The 12,091-nt window shown below is 38.4% G+C and overlaps 1 protein-coding gene across 3 annotated transcripts in view; it reads right to left on the bottom strand.

Annotated features, from left to right (window-relative positions):
• The window catches only part of LOC145782139 (uncharacterized), a 31,429-nt gene that overhangs the window by 9,484 nt on the left and 9,854 nt on the right, over positions 1-12,091 (bottom strand). For all 3 annotated transcript variants that reach the window (XM_082593898.1, XM_082593906.1, XM_082593912.1), the window contains exons 2-5: positions 2,177-2,314; positions 1,410-1,601; positions 842-1,051; positions 10-136 (exon numbers count right to left, since the gene is read on the bottom strand). In XM_082593898.1, coding sequence (XP_082450024.1) covers positions 10-136; positions 842-1,051; positions 1,410-1,601; positions 2,177-2,314 — 667 coding nt within the window. The remainder of the gene's footprint in view (positions 1-9; positions 137-841; positions 1,052-1,409; positions 1,602-2,176; positions 2,315-12,091) is intronic.

The raw sequence follows: 12,091 nt of genomic DNA, 5'->3' as shown, positions 1-12,091 counted from the left end.
TAGGCTTACCCTTCCTTCCATTCTCAGCCCTTGGCCACGTTTGTGAAGACTTGCATCGGAAACATTCGGACGTATGTTTCCACCTCGTCGAGGTTGTACGTCATCTTCGGAAAGATTCGGAGACTGAGTTCGTTCCCTGTGAGAATGACATGATCTTGAGCATAACAGTACATTAGTACAACCATGGTACAACACAGTAGCAGAAATGAACATTGAACACTGACCACTTTTGTGGGATTGATGTCATATCCACTCAAAGACACTCAACTCGCAAACTCTTCTGCTGCCAACTTTAAGTATTGTTTTATGGGTTAACCGAGCAAAATCAGGAGCGCTACGGACAACAAAACTATTCAAGACATGCGATTTCTTGCGGGTAGTTTCGCATCCCCTTGTTTCTAGGCAATCTCGACTTTACCAAGAGTACACCGAGTTATTCAATTCACAAGACCACAGCATTATGAGCATTGATCATTGAAATATATTCCTATTGAAGAGCAAGCTACAAGTAGGCTGCTTTGGAGCATAAAAAAAATAACGTAAATTCGATTTTGAAACCATCAACATGATTCGATTAACATGCATCTCTAATCTCTATCCTGACTTCTATATATCGCTCTCTTCAAATAAATAGAATCTGCGCCTTTTTGCTAAGAAATTTATATCGTGATTCGAAAGCACACTCATCAACTGTTTCAATTCAGTTGAAACATATCATTGTTTCCATGATTAAAGAGACATAACAGGTTTTTGAGAACATTTTTGTATATCACAATTGGTTGAGTACAATCAGTAAACAATGCAAAATGAAGCAGACATTGTGAGATATCTCGATACTAACCTTCTTCTGCTTGGAGGTTTTAGACTTGAACTTCTAGGAGCCCGTTTATCATGATGATTTCTTTTTCTCCCTCTATCCTCATCAGTGAGATCCAGATCGCGGACAGGAGAGGACTGGAGGGAGCGCGATCTCTTCATCTGGTCCCGCTTTGTTGCTGTTTTCTTTGCTCGTAAGGGTTTGGGTAGATGTGAACTTGATTCAGCGTAATTTCTGCAAATAAATTATGTTGTAGAAATTATTTTCTGCAAAGGAAGGACTTGATTCAGAGAAAGGAGAGTACATTTATTTAATAGAAGATTGCAAAAAAGTAAGATTAGCAGGTCGTTGTACCAGTGAAAGACAGCAAAAAGATGGCAGTTGTTGGCAACTTAAATTGATGGGATTGGAAAGAAAGCTAACGTTCCTGTCCATCTCAAAGCATGTCAGTAAGTGTCTTCAGAATACAGCCGCGTGATCTCAACAGAGTCGAGCCGACGTCCTTTGGACTGCAGCAGGTGCATTCAACACTTGGCCGCGCATTCAACATTAACAGGTTTTCAGGGAAGAAAAAAGCTTGTGCTGTCCTCACCGCGCAGCTGGTTTGCTCGGAGGAGTTTCTGGATCATGTTTCTTCCTATTCCTTGATGAATCTCGACTTCTCGACAACGGAGTTGATCGTCGAGTCGTCTCATCTTCTCGACCTCGTTGAGGAGCGTTTACATATTCATTACGTGGATTGGGCTTCCCAGATGCTCCTTGTAGCTCCTGCTGCTGGGATTTTCTGGAAGAATTGTTTACCGTCAACACAATGCAAAAGTATATACCACAAATATACACGCCAGTGAACCTGATTATACCATACGGCAGAGAGAAGTGGAGGAGTCACTGCAGACAACTGTTCGATCCTGATATTTCGGAATGATGACCAGGCTTCTTTGAAGTAAAGTGGAAAGAGAGAGATACCGTATGATACTTAATATATGCAGACAAAGAAAAATTAATTTATAATACAAATTAAGCAGTGATAGAAACGGGTCAATATTTGATCTCACAAGATGTTTCGCTGTGTTTGATGAGAGGTTAACCTGGAGTTCCACCCACCCAGATCGGATGCAAACAAATAAATAAATCTTCACAAATGCAGATATAAACGACCTGTTTTAGCCCGATGCTCGCTAGCATTTAGTTTAGACAGGTCGTTTGTATCTACATGATTTGTGAAATAAACAACAATCATGCTGCTAAAAGCGAAACTCAATCTATTGCAAATAACTAAATATATATTCCTACAGCTTTTGAAACTTTCGATGACAAGGTAGGCTAATTGGGACAGTTAAGATGGAAAACTTCACTCACGCTTTGCCTTTGAAGCAAACGACTGTTCTCCGGCTCTTCTCATCGCCAATGCTGAAGCTTGTCAGTTTAGGAAAGACTTGAGTCACTTTATGAATGAGATAACGTTGAAACCCTCCTAAGGGGTGGAACATCAACGCCCTGAAACCATGAACTGTGTTAGTCTGACCGTTGTGTTTGAAGAGAGAAAAGGTGAATGAAATCTTTTTTGAATTTATTTGATAAAACTGTTGAAAATGAAGAAATTCTGGTGAAATATAAAGCGTAAGATTTCGAAAACAAACATTCTTTCAAAGAATGATGACTTATTTTTAAAAGTGCTGTTTCTAATTATGATGATCAATATTAATCGAACTTGGTTTCATTTCTGACAATCACAAAAATTACAATGAAACTATGGCATTGCAAAATCTAGAAGAGACAGAAGCGACAAAACACGATACACGTTTGTACGCAATGCGTGGACACGTGACGAACTGCAAAGGGTAAACTGCACTATTCTTCATGATAAATAAAATAGAAATTATGTTAATAAAAGTTGCAACTGATGAAATGATGAAAATATCCTGTTAGGAAACGAAAAAAAAAACAGTTTTAATAAACAAAAGAAATAACCAAACGTTAAAAATTTTTGTTCACACTCGTAAAAATAAACCAGCACAGGTGAAAAGCTAGAGGAAAGAGTAAGTCAATAAACACGTATTTCAAAATTACAATGACCCGAACTTGACCAGTCAATTTTCCTACAATAAATTCAACGGTCTCTGCATTGTGCAAGTGATCAAACCCCAACTAATAAGTCGGTCATTTTTTGCATTGATGCAACGTCTGCAGACGATATGGCATTGTTCTAAGTGTAACTAACAACAGTGCAAGACTTAACTCAGAAGTGGTTGGTCTGATTCAATTGAAAACATTGCTTGCCATAACTGATCATTGAGTTTCTTTGGCTCTTCAGAAACTCAGACATCGAAAAAAATTACACAATACAGATAACAACTTTCAAGAGCAGTACAAATAACTTCTCCGACCAACAAGAGCGCACTTTAAAAAGTTTCTTGAGACTTTAAAATGGCACATGACAAAGGATCACGGCCATAGCATGTCAACAACGTCATCATTACAGTGGCAGGAGCTAAAGGGCCATTAGTGTTGGAACGACCAAACCAATGTCACATGCGTTAAATAAATTCTCGAGTAATCATCAAATTGAAATAGATAATGATTCTAATGATCACTCTTACGTTAATTCAAGGCAAGCCCAACATAAAAATGATGTCAACAACAGCTGTGCTGTCCGGCGTAGAGATGATTAAACGTTACAATTACAACTGATCGAACACAGTGGCCGAAGACCCAAACCTTTATCAAGTATATTACAAGCACAAGATTCCATCACATCACACTGTTCATTTGATGCTTTCAACACTGCACTTTTTGAAAATCGCCCTGACAACAAAAATCTGTCATTTTTACATTGATTCATGAGAATTCATGTAAAAACAACGAATTTTGGTGTCTGGGCGTTTACTCCTTTGGCGGTTGAAAGAAAAAGGAAAACTTTCAGCGAACAAGCAATGCCTTGCCTGCAGCGTAATTCCATGTGCAATCGTTCCTAATACAATTGATGACGTCACACGACTGTACTTCTTAATCGCATTACCTAATCAAAGTAGGGAAACTTGTGTAAGTCATTCTTGCGCGCTGGGATTGAAAAAGCATGTGCCGATTGTGTTTGCATTGCGTATGGTGAGCATTGTGCCGAATTTAGCTTTGTAACATTGCCGATATCCACAGCCTCTTATCACGACGATGCAGACACGCTGAAGGGTGAAGTTGATGTTGTAGTTGAAGATGAGATAAAAAAAGAAAAAAAATCGTTGTTTCGGCGTAATCGAACAACTATGATCTTCCAGTAACGGACTGTTGGTGGTTTGCAGACAACACACCCTCCTGGTACAAGTTGTTATTTTCACGTAATTTGAACGTAGCGAGATGTTGAAAAAATAAAACACGCACAAAAATACAAAGATTGGAATGCGGCCACCAACCCAAGTTCAGTGTGCTTTAGACCAACGGGATAAAAAGCCTGGCGACAAACAGTGCGTTGGGCGCAGTTGGAAACTAGTTCAATGGCAAGCGCTCTTACATTTGAAGTAGCGCCTAGTTTGAAAATCTGCGTAGGGACCTCACTGCTGACGACATTGTGCAAAAATCGAAGCAAACCGATCTATATCCCGCAGTAACATTTTAATCAATTGAAAGCGTTACAAATCCCACCATGCTTCCATGAGATCAACGATTCTGAATGTTCAGGTTAGCATCCGATGAGCCGATGCAGCCAACTTCGAGTAGCGCATTTCAGCTCGTGCAATTGATGTAGCTGGACGTTGAAGTGATCGAAATAATTAGAAATAGCAACATTGGTAACAAAAAGCCGTCGACAGAAAGGTGTCGGAATCCAATCAATAAGTCGTGACATGAAGGCAACGAGAACGAAGGTGATAAATTTTTGGTCGATGGACGACCTCGTGGCCCATCACAATACTACACACGTCGTCTCGGGAGAATAATTCAATAAAAAAACGGCTTAATATGCGAATTGGATTCCTGTCTTGAGGGTTGTTCAAAACCTGCAGGAACAAACACGAAAAAATCTTTTTAAATTTGGTTTGTCATATGGAATGTTTTGTTTGGACTACTTCCGACTTGCCAAATACGTTAAATGCTAACGCCGCAACAAATACAACTAATTCTTGGAGGTAGCTCAATAAAAGATGACAAACCGACTTGTCGAATTAACGTTTGAAATGTTGACAACCCTTGGAAAGGAATATACTTCAAGTCAAGACAAAACGTAAATGCCAAAACAATTTTCCACGATTACTAATCTCATGTGTAAACTTCATTTTGCGCTCAAGACTTAAATTGGAAAAGAAAAAAAATACACTTTCCTTGTTCCCAATGGGTTTGCCAGAAACAAAATGTCATTTGTAGACACGTTTGACGTACCAAGTAAGTAAAATTGACCTTTTTTACATTCATTCAACGTCTACATACTACATCTGTCGTTATCACGTCGATGACGATGCGAAAAGAACAATACAATGCATTTGTAGGTCATGTCTGCCACTGACTGCGCAAGTGCAGAACTGCAGATACTCCAAGTGCAGCTGAACCACAATGGACCGTCAATTGCTGAATAATAAGGTATAAAATAAGCAAGAATAGTAGAATACGGCAATAAAACTTGTCCGCTGACAAACAGCGCTGTCGGTAAGGCCACAATCTCTCTTCTGCCCTCAAAATAATCAAATTAAAAGAACATCGGCGCAGATGCAGAGCAAAGATATTGATTTATTGCAAAAAATAATGGAAATAAGCAACAAACCATAAATCCCGGTGATGCTTGTGAGATTCATACGAAGCAGCAAGTCAAGATTGTGATTTTTTTCTCTCAAGAATAACCAAATATCTTCCTGATGGAATTTGACTTTGGCAATTAAATTTCGTTTATTGTTACGTTCATAAGTCGAGTGTAGAGTTCAATCGACAAAACTAGTCAAGTATGTCCCCATACGGAAGCGTTCCCACCAATCACAGTTCGAGAATGCACTGCATGACTGAAGTTAATTTGAGAGATACAAAGATTGTTGAATAATTCAAGACATATTAAAGTGCTAACAACTTTATAGTCGACAAGCATAAGCGATGGCGAATATGCTGAAGGTGTCGTATCCCATAGTCTTCAAAATGTTCAGTTCAGGCCTATCGAAACAATGTACATGAAAACAACATTCAATAGCGGTCCAACAATGCAAAAGATTTCGGCCTTTTAAGTGAATATGCAAACTCGTTAATAATTTATAATGAAAAAGTAAGCAACTAAACACCGCATAGCCATACACTGTACAGCTTCTATCTACAACACATCGCACCAGCCACCAGATATTGCAAATTCAGGTAAAAACCAGTTGATTGCTGTTCTGGCAGGAATTTTACTCTTTCACGCAGTTTGTGTATACTTTAAAGTCAAAACACGATACGTTACGTAAAAAGTACTTTGCAATGAGATAGTTATCTAACATCTGAACCATATTACGCATATGCAACCCTGATGGATGTGCGACAGCACTAAGTCAACATTTCTTCTATGAGCAAGCAGCAGACGCCGAAATCGTTGCAAACTCAATTTGTGCCAAATCTACCGAGACTGAAAATCGTTGTAGATGTTAGCAAGAATTAGGAAGCCGACCACAAATTCAAAACCAGACAAGGTTTTGAGTGCAATGAAAATTACAGCAAATTTTCATTTTCAACTGCGCTTGGTGTTTGTACTCTCAAAAATTTAGCTATTTATTAATGTAAAAGCGACAAAGACATTAATTTGGGGTCATAGATTGCAAGGTTGAGTCATCTACGAAATACAAATGTTGCTGGGGTGGTTGGAACCTGTTATATCAATCAATCACAATTGTACAGGTACTTTATGCTTGGCTGATCAAGCGTAAGAACTGATACGTAAACTAGAGCAGGAAAGGTATTTTGTCCGCCCCAATAGCTCAGTGGTCTACGCGCCCGACTCTCGGGGTGTGCGCTTGAGAAACGGCAAAAACACTTCAACAATAGGAAAACCTCGCTCTGCCAATCAAAATATAAAGTAATACTAGTAGATCTTATACCGTTAGTTTATTAAAATAATAGCAGTTTGAAATTTTTTGGGGGGTGCGCACTGCGCACCCCCCCTTGGATCCATCCTTGCCAGGAATAACCAATCAAGGCTTTGTCAGTCCGAGGATAAAGATTCAAAACCAACCAATCAAGTACTGAACCAAGCGGTCCGGCAACAAAACGTTTAGGATAACTGTCCGAGCGCACGTCGGTCAACTGAAACTTTTGAGTTTTTTCCCGTTTTAAAGTGTGTAGAAAATGATATGAATAATGGCAGAATGGCCCGTTTCGGCGAGTCTGATTCGGCCGAGTCTGATTCGGCCGAGTCCGATTCGGCGAGTTTTTCATCCAACTCCGCACAGTTCTGGGTTTAGGGCTAAATATTCATGTCTGTGGCATTTGGGTTTAATTTTGAAATTTCAAGACACAGGGTGACGGTGAGGCGGTGACGAAAATTCTGATCCCAAACTCAGATGGCAGTAGAAAGGGCAATTGAATGTCAATTAAATTATGATGATGGGGAAGCAGTGCACTGTTTGACATCAGAAAGTTTATAAGTTTGGAAGAGAAATCTTTTTACAATACTGTGTATGGTATTATCTGTTTGTGAAAGAAGGTTTGAAAGCTGTGTATTAAACGAAGCAATGTCATTTACCTTCCACAAGTACTGTACAAGCCGTTGACATAACCAGTACTCTTAAAACATTAATTTAATATCTGCAAACGTTGGATTTATTTGAAAGGTGAGATTAGTCACCAAAGAAAGGGTGCAAATTGATGCTTTCAACAAACAAAAAAGTTAGAATGCTAGTAATTGATGGTATTGAGTTATCGGCATCAAAGTGAGACAAGCGAGTGAAAATAAATCGTTGTGTTTTACTGGCAGCAAACTTGGAAATTCCATGGGTGATGGCAAATTCCTGGTCAGACTTTTATCAAAACGATTTTACAAATAAATTCAAGATTACACTGATAAGCCTCGCGGAGTACCAATTAAAGCTTAAAATACATTAATATTAACGTTTGACTTTCAGCCAATATTCTTGAATATAGCTGATCATTCCATCGTCCATAAACATCAAATTGACGAAAAAAGAGATGCGCATTTGCTTGAATGTAAATAAAATGTAAAGTATTAAAATTGCAAGCTCTATGCCCACATAACAAGGTAATAACATGAACCAAGCAAATGGTCAGCTTGTAATTCGCTTGTAAAGCCTTAGGCTATCCAATGAGATTCGTTCAGCAAAGAGACTTTTACACGTTGATGTGGCATGGGTCAACACGCAATAAAAAATAAAATTTGTTTTCTTATTAGCCTCGTCATTTGTAGGATTTGTTCATAATACTGCGATGAACGTTGAACAAAAATCGATTGTGGTCGTAAACTTCTTGGTGCACAATACTGCGAACTTTTTACCATGGTCCAACAGCGTTAGCAAACAAACGACCACCTCAATGACTTGACCTAATCCTAAAACACCCAGCACGGCATCTTATGATCTTATGCATTCGTTTCACAGCATTCTGCAAAGCAGTTTAATGGCTGTCAAAACAGAAACTTTACATGATACGTGGCATTCACAGCTCACAGGTAAACAGCGTAACTAAAAGGAACTTTTACGTCTACTAAACGTTGACGCTCAGAATAACACTGCATTTCGTGTAAAGCAGTGCAGCAGGCAACGAAAAAGATTTATCGGTATTGGAAAATAAAGTCTAGACGTGGATCCAACAAATTAGAAAGACGTCCTCTCGTAAGGCTATCAAAAAATGCTGAGCCTTCTAATTGAAAACTGAAAATATGCTCCTTTTATCAACAAAGAAAATAAATTCTAAATGAATATACAGTATTAATATTTATTAACAGGACGGTTGAGAGGATAATTTGGGCCCGGTACCAATGAGATGCTCGGACTCTAAATCAAATCAGTTCACAGAAAAACGTACTGCATCTAAAGAATCCGCTACGTGGTGGTGTCTTCAAGTTTCTGGGCCCCTTGGAAAAATTACGGTCCCCTAAAATCATCCAGGCCTGCATCCAAACTACCCCCTGTCAACGCTACTGACTATTAACATTGAGCAACGCGGTTGCGTGGTTAAAAGCCTGTACGACACACGAAAAGATGCGAGTTGTTTCACACTCATCAAGAGCACGCAGTTATGTCTTGGCAAGACGCTTGAAAACTTGCCTTTGAAGGTAAACACAAAGATCGATTTCCTTGCATTCTTGTCCACTAAAATCAAATCTTTACCCAGCTCGAATAAGCCCGGATACGACAAGGAAGCAATGAGCAATACTTACTTTAACTCGTCAAAGATACGTAACTGATCATTAGTTTTGTTTTTAAAAATAAGAAAAAGCACGAATAAGCAGTCAAACAAGTTTCGCAGAAAAACGACCGTGATACCACCTTTAAACAAACATATATTTTAACTTTTTCTATGATCAAGAATATTTGAGAAAAGTTTATCAAAATTGGCACTTAAGTTCGTAAGTCGTAAAACCATTAATTCTGTACTCTTAAGCAAGCATAAGTGGTGGTTATTTAAAAGGACGATAGCAAGCGAAAGTCATTCTGCGGCTGATACACGCGCTTACAGCTTGTGACCTTCACAAATGTTAACTCATTCTTAGAAATGAAAATCCAAAATCAAATATTTGATCGCATTTAGTATCACGAAGGCTGCAAAAATGCGGTTTGGCCCCTTTGCTTGCAAACGTGTGACCTCGTTTGATAAACAAGGTACGTTGGGGGACTTGGGGGTTGAACCTTTTAACACTGCCCAAAATTCACCAAAATAAGGTGCTCAACAATTTCCTGGTCGAATAAAGTCCAGAGGAAGTGATCAGTAGTGTAAGAACCGTAAAATGGCATACCTTTGCCCGGGAGGACAACTTTGTCCAAAGTTTGTGAGTTGCAGTCTGACCACAACATGATCTTCGTGATTTATTGGGTTTCTCTAACAAACCCAATAAAACATGAAGGCCATATTGTGGTCAGATTTTAATTCACAAATTTCAGGCAATGTTGTCCCGTTTAAAGAAACTGAGCATAAAACTGACTAAATTTTAACCAAAATTTAACTTTTTTTCAATGGCTTGTTTTAAGATGAAGTATAGAAAGTCTTATTTCATACAGTGTCGATGACTATTTTCGTTTATGTTATGATAAATAGTTCCTATATTCTATGGGGCCCATTTGCCGTCATCATTTAACATGGTGATCGCATGTAGGCTAAGTATCCCATTCTTTTGAAAGCAGAATAGGCAATTGAGCAAAGAGCAAAGCAGTTGTAAGTGCTAACGCAAAAGTAAATTGATGTAGTCAGACAGCCCTGTTGAATTGTTGAGTAGTATCTGTGAAAAATGTTATAATGTTTCAAATAGTTATTTTTGTACCATATCCTCAATTGCATTACATAATGAAAACCGAACCTATCTGAAAGAATTTAGCGGATTAAGGATTTCTGTCAAAAGGCCAGTAGGCCACACATGGTGGTGTTGAAAGGTATATCTGCCATGATCCGCGAAAACAAAATACAGTCTAACGATTTTCCTTGCAGCTACTTTTGTACGATTGGCAGTAACTTATGCTTATTGAAGGATCACTTGAACGTCATACAGTAAGAAGATTCAAGTACAGTTGAGAATGATGGATAATGTTAATGCGGAAAAGGTTAATAGTGTCAAAATCTGCGTTGCTCCCCTTGTACGTGATGCGGAAACGTAACTACAATTACAGATGTGCACTGTGCAGCGAAACATAAGATGCGACGTTATCGCATTACCACTAAGAAGCTGGCGGTCAAGTGGTAGATCAGATTACAGGACAAGACCAATCCAGACAACCAAACTATCTTTCTTTAACTTTGTCCGATTGTTGCAGCAACGTAAGAATGAAAGTTTGTGGAGAAGTGACACAAAACAATAAGTTTACAAGAACTTCAGTTTGTATTTGTACTCAGCCGATAAACTGCAAATTTCCTATCATCTGTTTAACGAAGCCTAGACATTTACGCAACAGTTTATAGCAAGAGACTTTCGTTTATTGTTTATTTGTTAGGACCAGACGTCATTACAAAAACGTGACAAAAGTTGCGTCATCAGCATGCTTGACATGAATCGTCATTCGCACAACCGAAACTCAACTTCGCCCTGCAAAGAAATTACACAACTAAACGTATAAGAGGGATTACATTTATTCTACTTCGTTCACACAAGCGTTAAAACGAGGAATTCTAACTCGAGTATTTTCCGTCGATGAGTGAACGTGGATCATGACAGGATGGACCGGCGTCACAATAGCCGCAAGCAAGTTGACTTCCATGAAAATAGACGTTATTTATCTAATTCGTTTTCACTGAAACCTGTGCCCTCTACTGTTTTTCTCATTTGTACAAGCAAATGGCCCAAGGGCCGATTTGTCACTATGCTTTTGAAGCCATAAAACGCTACTTCTATGTGAGCTTTATGAAGGCGAATGACAAATCTGCACAGTATTCCGCCAGTATGGAGGTACCGTCGCCTGTGTTGCACTCTGTAACGAGAAATTGCATACGGGTGCCAGTCTCTGCAAAGACAAATTTAAATCTCAAACAGCAAAACTATAACTTTTTAACTCTTACAACAAAAGATAACCACCACCTCATGCTAAGATTGTGTTGTTGACAAACATATCGCGAAAACAGTGATTGGAGACTTAATGCTATTTATCCTGCATGGTGCCATATACGAACTATTTACTCATATTGAAATAACTCATTTTTGCAGAAAAACTAAGCAGACAGTCGTGGCAAGACGGCAAAACATTTTTATGCTGTAAAGCAGAGATGTCCATTGTCCAACCTGCGGCCCGCTAGTCATTTTCACTCCAAGTAGTATTTTTTAGCAAAACTGCTAAAAATTGAAAAATACTAACATTTAAAAATACTTTACTTCATCTTATATTACACATCATTATAGAAGTATGAGTATTATATAGAAGTGAAAATATTTTATAAAAGTAAAGTTCGGTTTCTTTCTATGTATATATGTGTTATTTGTTCTTATTTTCACAGATGGAATTAGTGATTTTTAATTGTTTTTTGTGTATCCATTTTTATTGAAATTTAATAGGTTCAGTGGCCCATTGAATTACTTCAAGTGACAATGCGGCCCACTATAATAAAAAGTTGGACATCCCTGTTGTAAGGATCGTTGTAAATTGACTAAAAACTCTCAACTGGGTTTGATGAATAAGAAAT

The sequence above is a fragment of the Aplidium turbinatum genome, chromosome 1 (genome assembly GCF_918807975.1).
Source record: "Aplidium turbinatum chromosome 1, kaAplTurb1.1, whole genome shotgun sequence".
In the NCBI taxonomy this organism is placed as follows: domain Eukaryota; kingdom Metazoa; phylum Chordata; class Ascidiacea; order Aplousobranchia; family Polyclinidae; genus Aplidium; species Aplidium turbinatum.
The sequence above is the reverse complement of the archived record's forward strand: the minus strand, read 5'-3'. Positions and strand labels throughout refer to the sequence as shown.